This window comes from Actinia tenebrosa, unplaced genomic scaffold (assembly GCF_029948245.1).
Source record: "Actinia tenebrosa isolate PJP-AT-01 unplaced genomic scaffold, QUT_ActTen_1.0 PGA_scaffold0__85_contigs__length_37466705, whole genome shotgun sequence".
NCBI lineage: Eukaryota > Metazoa > Cnidaria > Anthozoa > Actiniaria > Actiniidae > Actinia > Actinia tenebrosa.
This window is the reverse complement of record NW_028292569.1, coordinates 5,614,898-5,640,707: the sequence shown is the minus strand read 5'-3', so window position 1 is coordinate 5,640,707 and position 25,810 is coordinate 5,614,898. Positions and strand designations below refer to the sequence as shown.

Below are 25,810 nucleotides of genomic sequence, written 5' to 3'. Positions count from 1 at the left end.
GTAGGGGAGGGGATGCACCCCTCTGTGAGAATCAGTTGCAATATTACAAGTCATTACAAGTAGGGTTACAAGTGTTTTTCTTCCGTCAATCAAACTTGATAAAGTGTATGAAAATGTATAAATGAATTGATTCATGAATTCAAAAGGAAAAGAGAGAAAGAAAAATAGAAAGAGAGAGAGAGAGAGAGAGAGTAAGAGAGAAAAAGGAGGAATGAAGAATGCTTTATAAAATGCATTCTTTTCTGAAGCTAGAAGTCATTATGTATTGGACAAGAAGCAGCATTGTCTGATGGAAAGACTTGTGTGCTGAATAGAGACTAGACTTTTCAAAGGTTCAAAATTCAAAGTCGGAACTGAGAAGTGCTTCGATTGTCGCGAAACTTGTTTTAATGTCACTGTATGTATGTCTATCAAGGCCTCGAGCCCTTCTCCTGCTGTGGGACTGCTGTGCAAAAGTCTATTGAGTATTCAGTCATGTATTCACGATACCATTTGTTCAGTCCGTCAGTTTACGATAAGTGAATACGCTAGCTACCACTACGCCGCCCTAAATTCCCTTCATAACCTTCCCTCCTTTCTCCCATCCCTTCCCCTTCCCCCTCTTCTAAAGAAATATGCATCCTCACTTTTTCTCGTTTCGTGATCTCGTTTCGTACAGTTTCGTGGCTTGACTACTATACGCGATTACGTAATCTTTAAAATTTCGCTGATGGGTTCCCTGTGGGGACCCCAGTCTCCCTGCCGAGACTAAATAAATAACAACCAACACAAGAAGAAAGCCAGTTTTAAGATGGCGGGTCCAGTCATGGACGCTACTTGCATCACGTATGAAGGAATTAACTTCGAAGTAGAAACATTTCCACCAACAAAGGACGATGTTTGGGTACTAGGGAAGCACTATAACATCGAGGAAGGTAAAAACCATGCTTAGTAGTTCTTCTCAGATAATAAACTCGATTCATTTAAAAAATATTTCCCTTGCGTTTTTATTCATTTGTTTTGTTTGCGTTTTTTTTAAATGAGTAGTGCTTCTTCCTCTTAAATCCTTTTCATATTCTTTCTTCTTTATTTAGTGTAATTATCCTAGGAATATGAAAAGAATTAATCTTAAAGAATCTTTCTTTATACCAATATTCAATTCGTAATACCTAAACCTACGTTTACATTTTGGTTGATAATTTGTAATTAAGTTTACATTGAATTGCACTATGATATGATATAGGTCATTTATTGACAACTAGTTGTTATAACTACCTTGTTATTTCGATACCAAGGGATAAAAGTATTATATTAATCATAAATTATTGTGGATATTTCAGGCGACTTACCCTATCTAAACAAAGATATTAGGACAAGGTTATGGTTCACGTATAGAAAACATTTCCCAAACATTGGTAGGTAAAAAGCTATTATTTCAAGGCAAAAAAATATGCCTTGTAATGTAGAGGGTTTTCATTTTCACAGCAGCCATGTTAAAGGGCGGGAATATTATGATGGTTTGTAGAAAAATGCATTTAATTTCCATGGAATAAAATTTTTGTTTTGCCCTTCAATATGGCTGCCAAACCATCTAATGAATGGCCAAAAACATCATCAAAAAGTAATAATGGATTAAGCCTTTATTCAGACCTTTTATAAAATACTGGTACAATATGATACTCTTGTTATATATTATATGTTTGGGTTGACAATATTTATATAGTTTGGTAATTATAATGCATCTGCTATAAGTGTGACAAATATTTGGTAACATGACACTTGAAAGGTTTCATTGTTTATGCATGCATTCTGATTGCTTACTGTTGAGTGCTGTGCTCATGACTGGTTAAAGAAAAACGCCATTTGAGAGTTTAAGTAAAATGACCATTCTTCATTTTCATCTGACATCATAGCTAACATCTTGGATGAATTTAACAAAAGAATTGTCAATTACTTCTTTTATTATATCATCTACATGGTCACCATGTCCTTTGTTATTTAACTCTCCTCGGAATGATTGAAAACTAACAATAGAGTTATAACCCCTGAAAAAAATGAATTCCTTGTATGAAAAATCATTGAGTAATTTTTGGTATACAATGTATATAAATGTTTATTATATAGTTAGGATAGTACATGCATGCTGATTGGTCAAAAACTGTGCTTTATTAGTGAACAAAGCATGGTGCTGATGCTATCCACGCGCGCGAAGTGCTGCTAGGTCCTGCAACTGCTTTTCTTTTTGCGTAAATAAATTCAATACCAAAATAAAATTAGTGACTATATAATAAAACCAATAAAACAGCTTATCTGTTGTCCATCCAGTAATAAAGCCCTTAGGAAGTGCCGTAAGCACTCAATAAGAATGAGAAACACTCGCCTATGGCTTGTGCTTCTCCATACACTTCTTTCATGTTTACAGCTTGCTGCTTTATTATTTTTTCTACCACAAAACTTTTCTGCAAGAAAAAAAAAAAAATGAGTAGATAAAAAAGTCTGTTTTAACCCATGTGAGATCTAATGTGATGTAATTTTAATATACAAGGTGGGACTGGTCCAACGACAGATTCTGGATGGGGATGTATGCTGCGATGTGGCCAAATGATGTTGGCTCAAGCCCTCATTTGTAGACACTTAGGTAGAGGTAAGAAACAATATTGAATGAATGTAAAAGAACATATTACAAACTGGTTTTAACAGGATTTTCGAATTGCTGACAAACAATCAATGTTTTGCAATGTCATATCCAGAGGGTCAAGTTACAAATGGTTCAATTCAACCCACAAAAATCACGACGAGCACTTTGCAATAGACTGCCGTCAATCAAATACGTTGACATCATTTACACGCGTGTGTGATTCAAAAGGCGCCAAAAGTTGTTGATTGTTTACAAGTATTATAAGCCACGCTCATAGGGCTTACCGGGCCGATCCAAACTCGTGTAAATGACGTCAACGTGATTTGATTGATGGCAGTCTATAGCAAAGTGCACGTTGCGATTTGTGTCTGGGGTGGCCACGTAGCAATGCAAATGACGGTAAACATGTGTTACTTCATTGCTGCCATGCTAGTGGTATTTAACGAAATATTTCTTTTTAGCCTCCTTTGTGAATACCAACCAACGTGGCTTGCCATGCCTCTGTATTTTAACTCTCTTGCAAACTGTCTATGTTTTATTATAGACTGGCAGTGGGATCCAGACAAACCAAAAGACCTAAAATACCTACAGGTACTTCAGTAAAACAATGTAATTAAAGAACATGTGTTCCTTTATTCTGAAAAGCCTTAAAGAGGACGAATGAAGATGTATATGTATGTATGTATGTATGTATGTATGTGTCAGTAGTTGTTTGACTTTCATCTTGATATTAAAAATTGATATATAAGGGACTGGTCATAAAGTGAAGTGCGGTGTTAGGGTTGGGGGAGGGGGTAAAACTGGATAAATCAATCAATCAATCAATCAATATATATATATGTATATATATATGTATATTTGTACAACATCTGATGAGTTCTTAAATTGTTCTTAGATTTTAAAGGCATTCCTTGACAAGAAAGACAGCTTGTATTCTCTTCATCAAATAGGTATCCCATTTTTTTGTCTGTCTTTGTGTAAATCATAACATGTTTTTTTTTTCCATTCTTTTAATATCTAAAAATTCCTTTTATATTGAGCCCTAATGTGCTAGTAAATAATAATATACTTATCAATAAATAAACTATTTAATAGCTATTGAAAACAATGTCAATTATTTATGTGTTATTTTTTGGTTGTCAGCCCAAATGGGAGTATCGGAAGGCAAGCCAGTTGGAAGCTGGTTTGGACCTAACACTGTTGTACAAGTTTTAAAGTAAGATACAAAAAGGAATTATAACATGACTTTAGTTGAAGTATTGGATGTTTTTTCTCTAGGAAACTTAGTGGTCATTAGAGACATATACAGTAAGCATGGACAAGCATCTAAGACAGTGACACTATGAAGATGTAACCATGTTTTAAAAATGGTCTTTCATGTGCGCAGACCACCATCCTCTGCATTGCCGTTCTCTCTAGAACATGAATAAAGAATCAACTGAGTTTCTAGAGAGAGCAGTAATTCCAAACATTGAGCGGCAAAAGCTATTTTCTTGAAGAAAGGCTGTTGTACAAGGCTAAAATCTTGTTATTCAGAGTGTTTGACTTGTTTGGAAGTGGAGATGACCGATGAAAGTGGAATTAAAGTGTTAACCCAAAGCATAAATTTTATTCGAAAATGAGTAGGCCTTCATTTGCTTATTTCCCATACATTTTCTATAAAAAAGCCTGGCAAAGCAAAATTCTAAAACAAATGCAACAAATCATCTTTGTACAATTGAAACAGGCATCTTATCATCTAGTTCATCAGTTTCTGACTGTTTAAAAAAGGTTTTGAGTGTTAACCCAAAATGAAAATTGGAATCAAAACTCATATGAAAGTCTAGTTTTTGGCACTTTTTGCCATTATTGCTCATTATTTAAAAAAATTTCCTCATTAAAAACTTTTATAAAAGCAAGCTTACATTATTGTTTGGCACTGTCCATGATGTTTGGTGTCAGTCCATGCTAAGGTCCCTATTGTTTTGGAGGGATGGGCTTGCTGTGGGTGGGAAGTTGGTGTGAGTCCCTACTTTTCATGCAAAAAAAAGGTATAGCTAACGTATGTTCAGTCAAGCAATATATGTCAAAATTTGTAATATTTCTTGGTCTCTAATTTGTATTAATGATCAATCTCTTGTGGTTTACAGGAAACTGTCATCATTTGATGACTGGAGCTCATTATGTGTGCATGTAGCAATGGACAATACCATTATCGTTGAGGACATAAGTAAGTTTTAGTATAGCCTCAGTAGAGTCTGCCCTTCATATTTTGTCTTAGGTCACTCCACAAGTACCTGGGTATCAAGACTGAAGGAGCCTCTACTCAGGCCTATGAATGTAATAGAAAAATTTATATTAATTTGCAGTGATTTTTGAAAACAAGGGTCTGAGAGCCCTTTCCCCAGCACTCCCTGTCATTGTGTCTGTCCTTCAAACCTTGACATTTTTTTCTTTTTCACAGAAATATTATGTAAGCAAGATGTACCAAGGAAATCCTGTGGTGAGTCAACATGCTATGACTGCACAGATTCCACATATAGAGAAGAGCCCATAAGAAGAAGAGGAGCATCAAATAAGAGCCCAAAGAAAACAAGTAAACCCCCAACACACAGCTGCAAGAATACATGGCGACCACTGGTGCTGTTTGTGCCACTACGATTAGGATTGTCAGAAATGAACCCAGTCTATAATGATTCTTTAAAGGTAAGACTGAATTTATTATTAAATTTATTATTGATATAAATATGTATTTAAGGCAAATGGGCAAGGGAATTACTTTCAGGAATGGAAGTGAATAGGCATTTTGCATTTTAGGCTATGTGTTTTTATATTAGCTATTCAGAGGTGGAAGAAAAAGCTGGGTGGAGTACAAATAATGCATTGTGGGACTGTTTTAGGGGACATTTTTCAAAGATAGTGTCTATTTTTCCCCCTAAAAAGTCCCACAATGCACTATTAGTACTCAGTCATTGAAGAAAAACAGGTTGAATTGGCATCACAGTGCATCGTGGGCCTGTCTTAGGGGACATATTTCAAAGATAGTGTCTATTTTGTATCCTAAAAAGTCCCACAATGCACTATTAGTACTCAGTCATTGAAGAAAAACTGGTTGAGTTGGCATCACAGTGCATTGTGGGACTGTTTTAGAGGAACATACTTCACAGGTGTAGCAGTAGTGCACCTCTCACCTTTATCTTTGGAGCCTTGGATTCAATTCCTGGACTCAGCATTGCATAGAGTAGAGGGTTGATTTAAGGTGTTTTCTCTGGATTCTACACAGATGTGAAGGGGTCATATACCAACAGCTGTATTTATTTTCTGCTTGAACTCTTTTGCTTCAGCATTTTTATTATTTTGACCAATTACAAGCTAGATTGTTTTCCCTCAAAAATAATTTATGAGTCAATTTGTCCAGGAAAACACCCATCAACCTTAACCTTTTATTGATTTACTGTACCATTATTCAGCTGTGTTTCATATTATTACCAGGCATGTTTCACATTAAGACAATCTATTGGAGTAATAGGAGGAAAACCAAACCATGCTACATATTTTATAGGATATTATGGTAGGCATTGTCTGTTATTGTTCTTATACACCTGTATCACTATAGACCTTTAGATCTGATGACAGGTACAAGAACGAGTATGAGTACAAGTTTTTAACTTTTAAAGATTGGCACTATTATAATTTCTTAGTCCTGGTCGTGTATATGATTGAAACTTTAGATTGTGAAAAATCAAAAAATTCACTTTGATTCAGTGCTAATCATTCTTGTACTCATCATCGGATCCAAAGGTCACTAAAGAACCTCAGAGAACCCTAAAAAGTAGGGGAGTTGGCTTTGATTGGAAGATCCTGAGTAGATTATGCATTTGGCTAAAAAATGTGTGTGTGTGCCAAATTTATTGGATGTTAGCAAAATGTGGGGGAGAGGGAAAAGCCTAGAGCCTCTCATGCCCAGTCCCTCTTTTTCTTCTGTTACTGATCACACACATTGCTTTCCAAGTGAATCAAGAAAATACTGTCCAATGCATGCTCAGAGACTGACTTAATGATGAAGGATTTCTAGGCCTGTCCTATTTCTAGAGTTAATGTTAACATGTTCATGATGCCTAATTACTGATTGGCCACTATTTTGAGCACAGATCTCTCTTGCAATCATGATCAATTTGATCTGTTTTATTTTCACAGGTAATAACTTGTTGTACTTAGATCCTCATACAACTCAACAAACAGTTAATCCAGAGCAAATGAGCCAAATTCCTGATGGGGTATGTAGTATTTATTTAATATGCCACATATGTCATATATGTCAGTCTATGAGAGGTGCCTCCCCGCTAACTCACACACCCTCTCTGTTGTGCATCCCTTTCGAATCTGTTTGGAATTCTGAGTTAGCAAATGAGCCAAATTCCAGATGGGGTTTGTGGTACAGTGGAACCTCTATATAGGGACGTTGAAGGGCTAGAAAAAGTGTCTGTAATATAGAGGTGACCACAATATAGAGGTGATCTTAATAGAGCGATCGGCTTCATGAATCCAAGGGTGTATGGTGATTTTGTCAGGACCTAAATATCTGTCCGTAATATAGAGGTGTCCTTAAAGAGAGGTTCCACTGTATTTACAATGAATTAAATGCTATGAATCAGTTCATAGTTGTGTGAGAGATCAGCAGTGGCGGATCCAGGGTTTTTCAAAACGGGGTCCAGATCGGGGAATAGATTGCTATGACGTCATATTGACGTCATATGATGTCAAAGTATTAATTGTTTCGTTGCTTTTACCTACTATATAAGCGCTGTTAGTTTGAATAAAAATTATAAAATTTGTCTTAATAATAATAATAATAATAATAATAATAATAATAATAATAATAATAACAACTTTATTAGACAGGGTAACACCGTTACCATAAATGATAATTTTCAGGTGGCCCTTACCTTATTCAATCGCCCAAAACAAAGGACAACCTCATCTTTCGGGGATGGAATTGCTCGAAAGCTTTTACCAGCTCTACCATTTTATTGTCATCAAAAGCTAGTTTGTTGCAAAGACTTTGATGAGCTTTCATCAGGGCCAAACCAGATAGCCTATTCCCTGACATCGTTGAACGCCTATCAGTCTTAATAAGTTTCAGCTGACTGAAACTTCTCTCGCTTTCACATGAAGTAATGGGTAGAGTTAAAGCCAGTTGAAGCAATATGTGTATATTTGGGAACTGCAAACTGCTACAGGATTGAAAGGCATCAGCCAATTTATTTGGAACCTTAGAAGGATTGCCGTTTGATTGCTGTTTCCACTTTCGAATCCACATCTTATACTCTGTTGGAAACATTTGCGAATAAGGCAGATCATCATTATAGAATTTAACCGTTTCAGCAAGTTTTACTGGAAGCTCAGCATCGTCTTCTTTATTGATGCATTCACTTGGAAGAAGGAAAAGTAGGCTAAGTGTAACATCATGAGCAGGGTTATGTACAAATCGTTCCTGCAGCTCGGCAATCACATGCGAGATGAACTCATTATACAATGTAACTCGGAAATAATCTTCTGAGCTAGATACGTTATGATTGTTTCTATTCATCTGCCGTCTCACAATTCTAGGCTTCTCCAGCTGGAACTCCTCTCCATAGAAATGTTGTCCAAGCCTTGTCGTCTCCTGGAAAATCTTCTTAAACTCTGCTTCAGACTTTTCTCTCATAGTTGTTAGTGTAGATACAAGAGAATGTACTTGCCGGTATGCATATGCAACATCAATTGCTTGCATCTGCAGCTTAACTGTTAGTTCTCTCAGTAAGAAAAGGACCTGCTGGAGAATCATGATGCATAAAAGGAATGTCGATGACTCAATTTGAAACAAAAATCCATTTGCCTTTGTCACAGTTTCGCTATCCCACATCCAGTTTGTACCGAGCTCTTCATGTTGGTTTGGGTACACCATGGCCTCTAATGCTGTATGGATGGCGGGAAGCATTTCTACGAAAACAATGTAAGCATCAATGTGTAGAACCCAACGCGTTCGGCAAGCATCCTTTAGCTTCTTTGCTTTTGTTCCTTGTGGATTCTTTAATTCAAGAACTCTGTCCAAAAGACGCTGCCTCTTTGCTGAGTAGCCAAAGAACCTAGCAATTTCACCAACATACGACTCTGCGTTCTTGAATTCTTGAACTTTGCAGGCAGAAACTACAGCAAGATTTAATCGATGAGCTGCGCAGTGAAAGTAAATTGCCAGAGGGGCCTTCTCTTGTATAATTGATTTGCATCCTGACTTTGCGCCTGACATATTGAAAGCACCATCATAGCATTGACCTCTGAGATTGGCCAAAGACAAACCATTGCTTGTCAGCCATTGCAAAATAGATTTTGCCAATGTCTCACCAGTGATTCTTTCTACTTCAACGAAGTCCACAAATACTTCCTTAACGGCAGAATCAAAAACATAGCGGAGGCATAGTGACATCTGCTCTCTGTTTGAGACATCCGTTACTTCATCTGCTATTACGGTGTAGTACTTTGCTTCCTTTACTTCGTCCAGTATATCCTTCTGGATATTCTTGCCAATAACTTCAATTAGTTGATTTTGTATGGTTTTCGATGTATATTTCGCATTGCGTGGCGCATTTTCCAGGTGTTTAGCGAGCACTTGATCCGTCTCTGCCCGAAAACGAACAAGTTCAATAAAGTTACCTTCAGCTGAATGTTTATCCTCTTCTTGCTCCGTCCAGCATATTTTATCGTCGCGGTGTCCACGTAGTGCAAAGCCTTGTTTCCCACACAACATTACAATCTTTAATAATGATTGAATTACCCGTCTATTTTTTTCAATTGTTTTCTGGGCTTCGCTGTCTAAGATGTTGTTGATTGCTTGCGAAGGGTTTTTGTAACGAGAAAGAAATTCAGCCATTTTCGCCATAGAAGTTAAATGGTAATCTTGTGTTGCATGGCCGTTCATCTTTTCGCATATGTTATTCCATTGTTTATAAGGTTTATTCACAAAGCAACCAGCACCACGTGCTTTTACTTGCTCTGGAGCAAACATTGCGCAAGCACGACAGAATACACCGTCAATGTGAGAACTATAGTGAACCCAAGGGTGTTTTAACAGCCAAGACGGTTGAAACTGCCGTAAAGTGGATGACGTGTTACAAAGCCGTGTACGCGGGTAAGACGATACATTGGGATCAGGCTCTTTGGTAAGAATGTTGTATAAATCGTCTCTACTGATGCTTCGAATGTCAGTATGTGACTCAAAGAGCAAACCAATATCATACGATTTACAAGGCAACGAAATACTACTGACTTCCTCGTCCATGGAAATCTCCCCACTAGGATCTATAAACAGTATAGAATGTGAAAATACTTTCAAAATGGGGACATTTAATACTTTTAAACGACACTTGAATACAATAAATATTAAATCTGACAAATTGATAAAGCGTAGACTCTGGAAATTATACATTTTTTTCTTTATTGCGCTCATACCTAACTAAGTGCTAACTCTAAAATTTAAGAGTCAAAGTGCTCCAAATAATTACAGCAAAGTGTGTGGTTACATTATTTTTTAACTAATTTGTTAGGATTGCACAAGAGTTGCTCCAAGTCTTTCTTGCTCTTTACTCCCGAACGACGAACGACGTTTTTCCGAAAAGTTATCGTTATTCCGAAGAGATTTCCAATCGGAATAACGGTTCATTGTTCGGTAATTTCGCCATCCGTGATCGCGCCGCTCTAGAGTAAGCAGCGCGAGAGACTTGGAGCAAGTCACTGTCTAGGATTGCACTTACTGTCCTGATCTGATGATGGTGTCGTTACATTTTTCTTAAAACTTGCATTTGTTTCTTCATCTATAATTAAATGTTTGAATGTGAAAATTCAGCGAATCATGCTGGTGTGCATGATAAATTCAAAATCTTTGGGAGTATAATTCTATAATAGACCTATTTACTAGAGATAATTCATGTACCGTAAATGATCTATTAGACGCCCACTGTCTAATAAACGCCCCTCTCTAAAGTAACAAACGCCTCTTATCTATTAAACGCCCACGGCACCCTTCGTATACGAAAATTTAATAGGCGTCTAATAGATCATTTACGGTAATGATTATGCAGCACCCCAATTGCAATTGCATTCTTAATGTAAAACTTATTATAAAACAACAAAGTTAACACAACACTCTAAACGACATCCTTTGTGATTATAAAACAAAGTTTAAAAACTAGTACTAACGATGTTTTTTCATCTCTAGCTGTCATTAAGTAAACGATAACCGGATGTATATGTTTACTCGCTGTCACTTAAAATCTCTGTATCACAGTCACTTGACTCATTGTCTGACGGCTCCCACTCATCTGTGTCTTCGAAGCGTATAAACACGTCTCCACCTTCCACTAATTGATTTCGCGGATTTATTATCTCCTCTTTTCCTGGTAGGGAAATCGTCATGCCATCGTACAATACGGTTCCAATTTCATCCGGCCTTCCAAGAAATGGCCGAATAATTGGGTGAACCAAGCCTGGTATATGTGTTTCTCCAGTCATGAAATGCTCCACAATTTTAACAGTTATCAGATATCTTAGATTATAAATGTCAGTTTCAGGATTGTCCTTGTTAAGTGTGAGCTCCACGAGAAGAGATTCGAAGTGCTGTTTGCAAATATACCGATGGTTGATAAATAAGCTCAACATCTCAGCCATCACGAGTCCTTTTGGCGGCAAGCTTTACTCAGGACAATATTCTTGTTGATGAATAAGATGAAAATACAAATAATATTGTCAATCTTTGTTTACCTTCGCTTTTTTTCTTGAAAAATGATGTGATTGCTTGAAGTTTTTCGTTGGATTTTCGCTTGCTCATCTGATTACATTGATTAATTTGATTTTCGGGAATTCCAATATGGTGGTTCAGTTCTGACAAGACTGTAAGTAGACTACGCATGCGCGCTGTATTTCAACACAGGTAGTCCAAACAGTTGGTCGGGGATCGGGCCGGAAAGGCGATGGCTCGAACTGTTTGGAGTACTCGAGCTACCAGTGCGACGCCAAAAACAAGCTATAACTACAGGATACAACCCAAAACTTCTGTAATCTTTTTAATAAAAATTTACAAAATATTTTTTCCTTGATATCCAAAAATTCAAACCAAAAAATAAAAATAAAAAAATAAAAAAAAAAAAAATTGAAAAAAAAAACGGGTGCAGCGGACCCCGTCGCACTACCCCTGGATCCGCCACTGATCAGCCAACACACAAACAGACCTTCTTTTATTTTCTCATGCTCCCATTTTGCATCTCTGAAATTTAAAGAATTCTATTCAGTTTGATACCTATTTCAGTTTGATAACTTTGTAACCTCAATTTGTTTTAGACATATCACTGTGTTTATCCGTGTAGAATGGCTATCAATGAAGTAGATCCTTCTGTTGCTGTGGTAAGGATTTTTGTATATTATCTATATCTAGACCTTTTCCAGTACTACTTCTTAATCCTCCTAAAATTAGAGGGAGAAAATGACAACCGCAAAAACGATAAACCCTATGCACACACAACTGTCCTCTGGAAATGAAGGTTATGAATGCCATTCATTACCCTTCCATCTTTAAAAAATACATATTTACCAAGAAGATCATATAAATATATTGAAAAGGAGAATGTTTTAATTGAAACTAACTCTTATTTCGTCAAGACAGTAAAAATATATTGTAGTATCCTTTAAATTGAAATGTATATTCTAACGATACTGACCAAAAGATGTCTATTCTAGGGGTTTTTCTGCAAAAATGAAGAAGATTTTGATGATTTATGCCTACAATTTCAAAAGGTAATATTTCGATTCAACGAGAGACTGTTGAATGTTTTCTTAAACCACTCAATAAGATAAGGGGTGTGAATGGTAGTTAACTACTATTTTTTAGGCCAATTGTCTGTTACCTGTTAAATCCCACACGATAAGCACGAGTGTAGGTAGTAACGAGTGTGAGTTTAGGATGGGCGTAGTCTTCTACACAGACGTCTGTGTAGTTATTCTCGTACCCAAACCCTTATGAGATTTCTAACTAAAAATCGACTTTTTGCTGAGAAGGATCTGTAAGAAGCCTAGGATGGGCGGATGGTTGATTCTGTATATATTCTGCATTTGTATAGGCCTTATCATTTAATAGATGGACCGCACAACCTTGATTTACAATTTTCACACTGCTTCGGATTTCGGATTTTCACTGCACTGGTTCCATGCCACGAGTGTGAGCCGCGCGTAGCAGCGAAATAACCAACACCACTACGAAACGCAAAATATCGTATAAAACTACTTTGAAACTTTAACTGAATATTTGACTACTTTGAAACCTTCAAAGATTTATTTAAGATCCTAGCTTTCGGACTACTTCAAACTGTTTGGAAGATGCGTTTGAGAAAGAAAAATTTTGATCAGGACGACAGAACTCTGACCGTTTAATCATAGAAATAGAAATAGAACTATGGTTCAATGAACCATTCTATTTTTATCAAGGCCATATGGAACAAAGTGCTAATAACAAGGAAGTTTTGAACATCGTGTAAAACAGCTTAGAATGCTGACGTCTCGTCGCTAAACGGACGAAAGAGTAACGTCCTAACATTGGCAGGTACAGTTCTAATCGTTTTTGCATGAAGTTTAGTTTCCTTTGTATTGACACTGACCAACGCAGTCAACAAGTAACCGCTGTATTCACACTGATCGTTCACACTAACAAGTAACCGCTAGTCATACTATTGCTTTACCATATGCGGGTGTGTTTGATTTGATTGCACAGACTATCATTAATGGCAAGAAAAGACCCATGTTTGAGCTAGCCGTAGAGAGACCACCCCACTGGCCTGTCCTTGAGATTCATCCTCGACCATCAGAAGACCTCAACACCAGCTGTCAGTCAGGTAAAGTGGTTTATGGTAATACTAGATAACCCTGGACTGAGTTCAAATGCCTTGCGCTGATAACCGGCATGTCGTTGTCAAGAGCAATGAATACATCGTTTTGATGAGAGATGTTACTGAAATATGACAAGTGATCTTCATTCTGGCACACAATTAGTCTAGAAGCTAAACCCAGAATTTTTCAAGTTGGCTGCACCCCATGGGTGGCCAAGGTTTCTTGGTATCATTTTAAAGCTTGAAGCCTGTAGATTACGAATCTGCTTGTCGCCACTTGAAAAAAGTGTCCAAACAGCTTGGCGACCTGGCCTAAAGTACATACTTTCTATTTCACAATATTTTCGTTATTCTTCATTTTCTTGACGTTTTTCACGTTTCACACACAAATTTTCGGTAAAAACTGCTTTGATGTGTTTATTATATGCTAAGCTAATGCACACATATGAAAAAACGAGGAAATTTTCAGGAAATGTGGAATTATTAGCATTTTTGGGCCATTAATCACGATTTTAGATTCATTGAGTGGCAAAAGTTTTTTTAAAATAATTTTAAACGTCGCTAAACATGCATTTGTTTTATGAAGACCTTAGTTTGACCTTATCTGATTAGTTTTCAGAGAGAAATGACAAATATTTTTAATATTAGCTATAGAAAAGACAATTTCCGTACTATTCGTCAAACCGGAAGTTGATAGCTAAACTACTTCCGGTTTACGTTTTTCAAGATTTCTTAAATAAAATCGGAAAATAACTCATCGCAGACTCTGGTAGTCTTTTATTTACAACAAATTAACACTCTTATAGATGTTTACTACTTGTGTGTACTCTTTTCAAGTAGTAAATAGGTAAGAATAGAACATATTTATGGAAGGAGAAGTACTAAATGTCTGTGTATAAAGAGGAGCTGAGATTTATAAATTTATGCTTGAAATCAATGTAAATCATTATATATATCTTTAAAATAATGCAAAATTAAAGAAACAAATGAAAAATAAAATCTCAAGTGCTGCAGATGTTGTTTTGATTGGTCTTCCTGTGTCTAAATGAGCCTGCAGTCCAGTAGTTCCTAATCCAATATGGCGTACTTCACGTGTTGAGATCTCTTCAAATCCTGTAAGTATATATACTTTAGTAGCTCATACAGTTTATCAGTGAGTTATTTAACACTAACACAAGGTCTATCTTATATAAAGTGATTTCAAAACTTGACTTTCAGTGAAACTCTTCGCATAATCTTGGTATATTAATCTTCGTATGAGCAGAACGACTTGAGTGAAAAATCTCCGTTTAATTATCGTAAATGAAGGGCTAATAATTGGTAAGTATTCTCATGCAGGTGTACTGAGGCTTGTTTCAAGAATCAAGGAATCACAGAACACTAATAATAGCTTTCTTCTAAGGTCGGCTTTGAAGAAAACTACTATTGGAACATCATTTAGGAACAGATTTTTTTCAAATCAAAGATGTAAACACTTGTTGAGATATCTGTAAGTATATAAACTCTAGTATAGGAACTCATTTATTTCATCAACGTTTCATTTAACACTAACACAAGGTTTATGTTATAATATAGAGCGACTTCAAGTTAATTAGTAATAGGTATTCTCAGGTGTGCTGATATTTTTTCTCCCATTTTCTTATTGAAAGTATATTTGTATAGAATTATTTAAAATTAGTGAAAAGTGTTCAATAAATTGAGTTGATGATCAAGAAATCACAAAACACACTATAACTAAATCTTTCTGTTTAAGGTTGGTTTTAAACAATACTGGAACATCTAATCAGGAAAGCTTCGTCACATGGCATTTTCTCTTGCTACTAGCTCTTCAGATTCAGTGACCAGTTGCCTTTGCCATAAAGCGGGGTTCAAGTCGCAAGGTCCTCTAACTGACTTCACTTCTCTCAGTTGGAAAACTTTTGAAAATGCCTGTGACATCCGAAAAGATGAAATTTCAAAATCTATGGAGGGGAAATGGAAGACAGGTCCATTTGGAGGCTACCATCGACTCTGTTACAAGAGCTATACGTCCAAAAATCACCTTGAACGAGTAACCTCTAAACGAAGGAAACTTGAAAAGGATATTCCCTTGATAAAGACCATAAAAACCAAAGAAGACATACCTCAAACACGATCTTCTCTGCAATCTACTGACATTAAGAGTTGTTGGATATGTCAGAAAGAAAAGACGGATGCAAAAGACCGACGAAGAAAAGAAAAGTTGACAAATTGTGAGACTCAACAAGCTGGAGAAACGCTTCTTCGAGCAGCAAAGGTCCGATCTGACCAAAGAATCGTTGTAGCGTTAACTGATCAAGATGCTGTCGCTATAGAATTATGCTATCATAAGTCATGTTATCGTGGCTATACCAACCTCAAGCAATCGGATGTCAAAGAAACTGACCAGGAAGGAGAATTTGAATGTCAGTACGATGCAGCTTTCAAGCAATTGAAATCTGATGTCATTGAACCTAAACTCTTTGAACAGTTTGAAGTTTTACGTATGAGTGAACTTAGGGAAAGGTATATTGGAAAACTCCAGCTGCAGGGAATAACTAACAGCTTCTATCGATCAGAAAAGCTTAAAGCAAGAATTCAAAAAGCGTTTCCTGGTAGAGTGAGTTTCTGGCACCCTCGATATCGTTCTAAGAGTGAACTTGTATATTGTAACGACGTACCAAAAGGTCAGATTGTGGAGTCTGCTGTTGATGTTGATAACGAACAAGATATGAATGTTAAAAGAGATGGTATAACGGATGATAATTATATGTATTATGCTGCAAAGAATATTCGAGCCAGCCTTTTGGGCCACGATGCAACCATGCCATGGCCACCATATGCCATTGACGTAAGCGGTAATCGCATATCGTTGCCAGATTCTGTGTGCAACTTCCTGACCTGGATTCTAACTGATGACAATTGCCAACCACAATGTGATATAGATGAAGTTGAACTGAAGCACAATTCTGTTCAGCGATTAGTCCAGTCTTTTGGCCAGGATCTTCTTTATGCTGTTTCTAAAGGAAGGCAGAAAACACCTAAGCATGTTGCCTTATCTCTCACTGTCAAAAACCTAACGGGAAGTAAAGAGGTGATAACATTGCTCAACCGCTTTGGTCATGCGATATCCTATGATCAAGTGCTCCAAATTGAAACACGACTAGCTGAAGAGCAACTGAACACAGAAGTAAATGGTGTAATACTACCCAAGATCATCCAGCCCAACGTGTTTAGTACTTTCTGCTGGGACAATATCGACATTTTAGAAGAAACACTGTCAGGTCAAGGTACAACACATTGTACAAATGGAATCATCATACAGCGACAGGTGGCTGGTTGTGACCCACCTCCTGCAAGAGTACGAGAGGCACGAGGTCCGCGCAAACGTACATTTCAAGCTGTTTCCAACCAGGTAAGATTTTATTCAATAAACTATCAAATACAAATCATGGTTAGTATTGGACATCATTCGTATCTGCAGTTATGTAAATTGCTATGCCTTTTTAGGTCCAAGAGTACAATGCTGGAAGACGTAGTGGACCGGAGCAATACACACTAGATATTGATCTAAAAGGAAACACTGATGGCCATCACAGTGCTACCATGAAGGATTTTGCTTGGTTTCTATCCCGTGTTCTGAATAACCACGAAGATCGTTTACAGCCTTCAGTTCCAGCATGGCGTGGATTTAATGCAGTGGCACGCATGAACGAAATCCCACCGAAGAGTGTAGTTGGCTACTGTCAGCTCATTGATGCATCGCCCACAGATCTATCAACAGTATATACCTTACTCAAGAAATCCGTCGAAATGGCGGCACAACTTGGACTTCACGATACTGTCGTCGTTGTAGACCAAGCCATATATGCGAAAGCTTTAGAAGTTATATGGAAGCAGAAAGAAGAGTTCCGGAGCGTTGTGTTACGCATAGGAAGTTTTCATATCATTTGCACGTTCCTCGCTGTATTGGGAAAGCGATTTGGAGAGAGTGGCCTGCAGGATCTGCTGATCGAGTCTAGATTGGTAGGCAGTGGCTCTGTGAATGGAGTTCTCCAAGGAAAACATTATAATAGGGCACTGCGAACACATAAGGTAGGTGCTTAGTTTTTTCTGGCTGCTTGTTCTCTCTTTGTATATTCACTCGTTACAATTCTTGTTTTCAGATTGTTATGGAAGCTTTGTTGCGTCTGAATTGGCAATCGTTTGTTGACACTATGAAAGATGACCAAGAAGTAAAGTCATTCAAGCAAACTGTGACCACAGCTACGATGAGCGTCCAAAGAGAATTATCAAGCTCCACGATCCAGAGGTGAAAAAACAAATTTAGTAGTTCCACAACCCATGTTTTAATAATAGCATTTATTGTATTACATTGTATTATATCGTAGGCTGTACGAGACAACGGACCTTGAGAAGCTCCACGCAAAGTTTAAAGATTTCAACAAATCACCAGCTACTACCAAAATGGCCAAATACTGGTTTTCATACATCGAAATGGTCAGTCTTCTCTTACGCTTTATCCGCTCAATAAGAGAGGGTGATTGGAAATTGTATCTCACCTGCATCCGTGATATGATACCGTGGATGTTTGCATATGACCGGGTCAACTATTCTCGATATCTATCCGTTTACCTCCTGGATATGCAGTCATTAGAAGAAAATCATCCAGCGGTTCTGAGCGCGTTTCAAGATGGCGAGTTTGTCGTCCAAAGAAGCAGTGGAAGCCCATTCAGTCAAGTACCTGTGGACCAGACGATCGAACAGACTGTCAATCGAGACACAAAGACCAAGGGCGGCATCATAGGATTCAGTGTCAATAAGGGTGCTGTACAACGATGGCTCCTTACATCCCACGAACGCGCAGCCATCACCCAAGCTTGCCGAGAGATGGCAGGACTACAACAAACTGATGGAGATGCTGCAAAGAAGGAGATGGGTAAGAGCAGAATGACAGCCGACGAGAAAGACGTTCAGAAAGTACTGGCGACCATCAACAACTGGGTGAACCCATTCGAACCAACAGATGAAGTAGAGCTGTATCACCTGGCATCTGGATCAACAGCGACTACACAGATTGAGAATGACCTGCTAACTGCACATCAACAAGGCGAAGAAGCCATGGAATCCTTCTTTAGGACGAGGTTGCAGACTAATGAAGTACCTTTCCATAGTCCACTAAAGAAGTTGAAGCTTGCCAACTTTTCTTCGTCAAAGTTATCTAAAGTAAAGATCGCTGGCAAGGACACCATGATCAAAGCAGACAGAGATCTTTTTGCTCGGCTTCTGGTAATCGCCCAGAGAAGATCCATGGATCTTTCTGATGTTTTTCAATACTCTATTGGTCCTCTGCCCTGGTCCCTTGCTTCCGCTGATGGCTCACTTGCCAAAACTGGCAAGTCAAAGCTGCTTGAAATTCTGATTAAGGACATTCAGCCAGTTGAAGACGTCCCACCGACCTCGGCAATGATTATTGACGGGATGGCTATTCTTCAGTCTCTGAAACCCATTCCTGACACATTTGAAGAGCTTGCTCTTAAAGTGTTCCATCTTGCTGTCCCTCATACAAGTCTAGCAAGACGAGTAGATTTTGTAACGGACAGATATCCCGAAGTCTCTATAAAAAACCCCGAAAGAGAAAAGCGAGCAAATGAAGGCGTGGTTAAAATTAAGATCTCAGGAAGTGGTCAGAAATGTCCAAAGCAATGGAGAAAATATCTGAGCAGCGGCGAGAACAAAATCGAATTGGTGCAATTCATCTTGAAGTAATGGTCTCAAGACAGGTACAAGCGTTTGATTGGCAACCGCCACCTATTCTTTGCTGTTGAGCTGAAGTGCTTCCGCCTTTCTGTAGCTGATGATAAAGTTTTGTGTGAGGAAATCCCAACATTATGCAGCAACCACGAAGAAGCTGACACGAAGCTGCTTCTACATGCCAAGCATGCTGCAGACAGTGGAGAAAACACCGTCATAATCAAGTCGCAAGATACAGATGTGGCAATCCTTGCTTGTCATTTCAGTAACCAAATCCCTGCACGCCTTCTACTTATGAAAAAAGAGAAGACCAGAGTGGTATATCTCGATGTCTCTGCCATATCAGAAGAAGCTGGCCCTTTGCTTTGCAATGCTCTACCTGGTTTACACGCATTTACTGGCTGTGACTCCGTTAGCTCTTTCTCAGGCAAAGGAAAGAAGGCGCCACTTAAGCAATGCAGAATCAATGAAGCAGACTGTCAAACCATGTCAATGCTTGGGAGATCGTTTGAAACCGATGATGCTCTTTTTTCTCACTGTGAAAGATTTGTTTGTCACATGTATGGTTACCCAGAACTTTGCAGAGTTAATAGTTGTCGTTACCAAATGTTTGCAAGCAAACAATCACAGTCACATTGTCTACCACCTTGTCAAGATGCGTTGAAGCACCATACGATGCGGGCAAACTACCAAGCTGCTGTTTGGCGACAGGCATTAGTTGCAAATCCCAATGTCCCATCACCTGAGAACCACGGATGGATCATTCAAGAAGAAAGCCTCGCATTAAAGTGGATGTCACTCCCTCCTGCACCAGCAGCACTTCTTGATTTGATAATGTGTGGATGCACTGGAAAATGTTCAACTGGCCACTGTACTTGTCAGAGAAATGGCATATCGTGCACAGATGCATGCATGTGTGCTGATCAATGTGAGAATCCCCACAATGCATGGGAAAATCCTGATGAGGATGATGAAGAAGACAACAGCGGCCAAGATGATGATGATGACGACTAACGTTTGTCAATTAAGATGATTTAAAATCAATCATCGTTGAAACAAAACTTTTATTTTTCTCTAATTGAATTGATTCTTACCTATTTACTACTTGAAAAGAGTACACACAAGTAGTAAACATCTATAAGAGTGTTAATTTGTTTTAAATAAAAGACTACCAGAGTCTGCAATGAGTTATTTTCCGATTTTATTTAAGAAATCTTGAAAAACGTAAACCGGAAGTAGTTTAGCTATCAACTTCCGGTTTGACGAATAGTACGGAAATTGTCTTTTCTATAGCTAATATTAAAAATATTTGTCATTTCTCTCTGAAAACTAATCAGATAAGGTCAAACTAAGGTCTTCATAAGAAAAATGCATGTTTAGTGACGTTTAAAATTATTCAAAAAAAACTTTTGCCACTCAATGAATCTAAAATCGTGATTAATGGCCCAAAAATACTAATAATTCCACATTTCCTGAAAATTTCCTCGTTTTTTCATATGTGTGCATTAGCTTAGCATATAATAAACACATCAAAGCAGTTTTTACCGAAAATTTGTGTGTGAAACGTGAAAAACGTCAAGAAAATGAAGAATAACGAAAATATTGTGAAATAGAAAGTATGTACTTTAGGCCAGGTCGCCAAGCTGTTTGGACACTTTTTTCAAGTGGCGACAAGCAGATTCGTAATCTACAGGCTTCAAGCTTTAAAATGATACCAAGAAACCTTGGCCACCCATGGGGTGCAGCCAACTTGAAAAATAAGCCTCTTTTCAGACTTAGCTTCTAGACTAAATGCATTGCGCGCTTAGATTCGGTATTCCGTTGGGTGCGCGTGACTTCATAGCCGCCATGCCGTCATATTGGCTGACTCTAAACATTTGGCCACGTCTTTTGTCCTTTCATTCCTAAGAAAAAGGATGCACACCAACTCTTACCTGGAATCGGGTACCCTTTGTGGAAAAATAGTGACGCTTAAGCTTCCGAAATTCCACATTATAAGTGGATGATTTGTATATACTTGGTATCCATGAAATCCATTTGAGAGTCATGTACCATCTCCCCCTCCCTGTCAACCAATATGTATCCATCAGTGTCCCGTTCGACATGTTGCAAGGTTTGTTTCTGGGTTGCAGTATTTTAAATCTCATAGATCTGCACTTGAGTCCGTACGTCCCCGACACATCAATATTTACGACTCTCTCTCTCTCTCTCTCCTTACAGACTTCACAGTACTAACATACGAAGAAGAACGAAAATACGACACAGATGAAGAATACGAGATCCTTTGAGTCTCAAATACGCCGGACCGATTATCATTCAAAATTACTTAGACATAAAAGGTAATTAAGGTAAATGGCGGGTTGACGGGGGTGGAGTTCATGTGCTCCTAAAATGAAGCTTTTGAAGTTAAAATGAAGCTCCACCCTTGAAGCTTAATTACTCCCTGATTAAGATTAATGGAGAATTGAGTTAGTTAAGTAATAAAGAATTATCGAGTTTTAAAGAGATTAATAACAGCAGCATATATGGCCTTACACGTGATATACGAAAGGTCTTGACTGCCTTACCTATTTTCCCGGCATTTCACACCTCTGGGGCCCACTAAGGTTCTTAGTTTATCCAAATAAGTGCGCCCTCTCGAACACCAAATATCAGTAAGAGAAATAATACTCAAGGGAATGAATGGAAAAATAACCCGCATCGCAAAGGTAGGGTAGAAGACAAACCGAAAATCTCCATTAAAGGCACCTGGTCATCAAGCAATTGTTTTTCGTTTATTTTAGTATATTATTGCTGCTGCTTAAAAGAAAAAAGAAAATTGCGCATTGTTGTAAATTTTTCCAATGTATATAATATTTTATCAGTCATTGAAATAAAATAAATATACACGTACGTATACGAGGATGTGCTCCCACAAGTGCGTCATATATGACGTCACGTTACGTCATCTGATACGTCATTCAATATTTTTACACAGCTATTTGAAAACAGGCTGTCGAAGGTTTTGTTGCATGTTCCATACCAAGCCCGAAATGCACTATGGTGATGTGAATGCAATAAGCTAATGGTCACAACGATAAGGAATTTTCTTAATTAAATTCGTCTACACGTTTTTCCGGCATAATTTTATTTGTGACCACATTATTTAGATTATGGTACATTACTCTCGAAAATGAATATAATATTTTAAGCTTGGTAAGCAGCATGCACCGTGCAATATGCAGCAATGCAACATCGATCAAATGCAACTATAAGCAAAACCTTCGCCAACCTTTTTTTCAATACTTGTATGTAATTAGAAATCTAACGTAGCTGACCAAAAATTGCGAGTTAACATCACTACTGATTTTGCAGTCGTTGTTGGGGTAAGTCGATTTCAAAACAGGTCGAGTGTTCTGCAAAACAGGATAGAGAGTCGATGGGCTAAAGTTCCGGTCACGTGATAAGTCATGTGAATGTCAGGGTAGAACAAGTCCTGACCTCACATGAAGTTCAGAAAATATTTTACGCATTTATAATTGTTTCTCGACGCATAATTTTTCTTGAGGCTATGTTTGCTGTACTTTGGTTTTAAAGTATTCTGGCTGCTTATTTGAAATATGCAGTTTATCACATGAAGGATTGCGTCTCTTTTTTCCTAAGAAATGATATTCATAGTCAGAACTTATTATTCAACGAAATCTCAATTTTAGAATTGAAAAGAAAGTAACCCTTGCGTTTCAAAACATCCGGCGTTAGTCGTACGTTCTTGCTCTATTTTTTTGAAAAAATTAAAAATTACATAGTTTTGGCATTGGTAATTTCGATGGATCATTCGAAGGCAAGCGCGTTACGTCACTCGTAAAAAAATCTAATCACACCTTAGAACAACAAGGGCTAATAATTGGGACAAGAACTTGTAGAACTACCAAGAAAACGATGAACTAATCTATCTTGATCTCCTATAATCTACTGCTCTGTCAAGAACGCACTTAAAACCCCTGATAAACTTTGCTCTCCTTAAAGACTCTCTCGCGCAAATACGATTGTACAAGATCCACATTTGTAAGAGAGAAATGCTTTATTGGATTCATCAGTCTTAAGCTGGGATCATTATATTACGACACGTTCCAAAGTCCGAGTTATGAGAAACAATATTATCATTGATGTTGAATATACAAGGATTGGAATAGGAATGTTTATGGATCTGTGGTTAATCGGTTTGCAAGCGCCTAAAGAAAGCGAGAACTAGTTTCCCAGAGTGGTCATTAACTGCGTCGCCGCTTTTAAGTGAATAATATTAGAATTAATTTTTTCCGGTGTCTGTCTAAAGTGACCATTGACATTAGCTCATCATGGCAATATTTTTATGGCGGAATTAAGGGAAGATTCCACTGAGTTCAGATTAATATGAAAATCTACATTTGTTCGGATGCTTAAAATGAAAATCATAGTCAATAATTATTTGAATTCATTACTAAAAATTATACAAACACTTCTGTATCAATGAGAACTCTTTTCCTCCTTAACTACCGACGATACACACGTCGTTTTGTGATGAGGTGCAGCTTTAGAAACTTTTGATAACCAATCATAGACTCTTGATTGTCTAACACTGTTTGTATCAACCTCTCCTGCTGGTAGTATTGAAGTATTATTATTATTATCGTCCACGTTTGGTTCCTGATTACTCTTACTGTGGGCTTTTAGGTGCTTTCGAAGCGAGCTTGGATGAGTATAGCTCTTCTCACAGCCATTCACGCGGCAAATGTAAGGCTTGTCTGAAGTATGTACATGCGAGTGTTTTTTCCTGTCGCTGGAGTTGGCGAATCGTCTGTTGCACCCTTCGTATTCACAAACAAAAGGCTTTTCCCCAGTATGGGTGCGTTTGTGTATCTTCAGATTCTCTGATCGTGCGAATAGTTTGCCGCATCCCGGGAATGGACACGGAAAGGGCTTTTCTCCTGTATGAACGCGAATATGGTTGATAAGTTTGTATTTCGCTTTAAATGGTTTCCCTTCACGATCGCAGTTCATCCACGAACAAATATGCTTTGCGCTATCACTGCTGCTCACGTGGTCGATGGAGATGTGTTTGACGAGATCCATCATGTTAGAGAAGACCTGACTGCAGCACTCACTTCCCTTGTCGCTACCACCGACCCATTTACAACTGTGTTCCTGTTTGACTTGAGGAGGCCGCATGAAGCGAAAGAAAGCACCACTGGCTGATAAATCCACAGTTGGTGACGACCCATGTGAGATAGGTAGAATATCAGGCCTATCCTGGCTCCCTTTACTTGGAGGCGTTGCAGCTTTCTGATCTTCTACGCCGGCGTTGTGATTAACATGTCCCGTTCGATGACTTGACGATTCTCCAACAGCTTGACTCTGAGCGGTCTCACCTGAGTTAACGACGACCAAGGGTGCTGATATTCGATCAGTTGGCTCGGAGACATTTGAAAACAAGACCGTATTGGAATGAGGATTATTTGGGCACAGCGTGCGTGAGACGCCAGCCAACGACGCGGAAGAACTTGAAGTGACAGAATGCAAATTCCCATTGATATGCTGAAAACTTCCAGTAGTCCTGCAGGGGAAAGAAGAAGACACCTCCGAGTGAAGTAGCGGTTGTGGGGCTGATAACGGCATGCCACAGTGATCTCTGCGGAGCAGGAAATCTCGGGCTGTGAATAACGGAGCACTTGATGTAGAGACGACGCATGGATAATTTGACGGCAGGTTGTAAACCCCTTGAGGAGCCAAGGTACTTGATCCAGAATACTGGTCCACTAGATCATTTTGATTTGGTCGCAGTCCTGGAATATGGTGTGGTTGTGGTGTTGGTACGTCTGCGAATGCGAAGGCAGCGTAATTTCCCTCTGGTGTCCATTCACTCATATCTGCTCCTATTATAGACCCTCTGGGTAGAGTGAACGGAGGATATCCAGCGTTATGTGACGGAAAATAATCATATATACTAGTCATAGTTTTGCGGATTGTCGAAGGCGATGCATCCATGTGAAACATGTGATGGTCTACTAACTAACTGAGATTTTATTGCCTCGAACCGTGCGCTATCTGTTCTTGTTTCGAGGCATACAGATGGGTGACAACTGCTCGTCATTGGCCAGGATTACATTTGATTGGCATCCGGGTAAACACTATATTCCAGAGGAAATACTTGGACCAATCACAGCCGTTACCAAAACTTTATTTTGATTTTCACGGACATCTGACGTTTGAGCGGAAAGACTTGAAAGGATGACCATTTAATGGATTTCACATTTGGCCATCGCCATTTACACCTTCCTTGCCGGAATTCGTCGATGTTTTCCCGAAGGCAAGTGTTGCTGTTATTCACTGGAACTGGTAGAATTTGTGGGAAATGTTTCGCGCGGGAACTCGCCTCTTAGAACATGCTGGGTTGTTTGGCTAATTTGTTTTTACTCGAGATAGGGGGTAAATTCGCGTTCTAGGTACTTGATGAAAGGTCACCGCATGATATCTGATGATAAGTAAAGAGATCGATAGCCTGAAGAAATCTGCCTGTCAAAAACTCGAGTTTGACCTT

The 25,810-nt window shown here is 38.3% G+C and overlaps 3 protein-coding genes across 3 annotated transcripts; 1 reads left to right on the top strand and 2 right to left on the bottom strand.

Moving 5' to 3' along the window:
• The first annotated feature begins 758 nt into the window (after positions 1-758).
• Positions 759-22,149, top strand: LOC116291694 (cysteine protease ATG4B). Its single transcript, XM_031698902.2, has 14 exons — positions 759-914; positions 1,320-1,394; positions 2,525-2,623; positions 3,162-3,208; positions 3,513-3,567; positions 3,761-3,833; positions 4,747-4,826; positions 5,061-5,302; positions 6,089-6,167; positions 6,794-6,873; positions 11,969-12,031; positions 12,365-12,421; positions 13,392-13,512; positions 21,478-22,149. The coding sequence occupies exons 1-14, from the start codon at positions 791-793 to the stop codon at positions 21,543-21,545; spliced, it is 1,263 nt and encodes a 420-aa protein (XP_031554762.2). The 5' UTR covers positions 759-790; the 3' UTR covers positions 21,546-22,149.
• LOC148913328 (52 kDa repressor of the inhibitor of the protein kinase-like) lies at positions 7,540-9,919 on the bottom strand. The gene has a single exon (XM_089027199.1). It carries the CDS (start codon positions 9,912-9,914, stop codon positions 7,548-7,550), a length of 2,367 nt encoding a protein of 788 aa, XP_088883325.1. The 5' UTR covers positions 9,915-9,919; the 3' UTR covers positions 7,540-7,547.
• A 1,149-nt stretch (positions 22,150-23,298) lies between the features above and the next one.
• LOC116291693 (uncharacterized) lies at positions 23,299-25,810 on the bottom strand. The gene has a single exon (XM_031698901.2). The coding sequence runs from the start codon at positions 25,264-25,266 to the stop codon at positions 23,740-23,742; it is 1,527 nt and encodes a 508-aa protein (XP_031554761.1). The 5' UTR covers positions 25,267-25,810; the 3' UTR covers positions 23,299-23,739.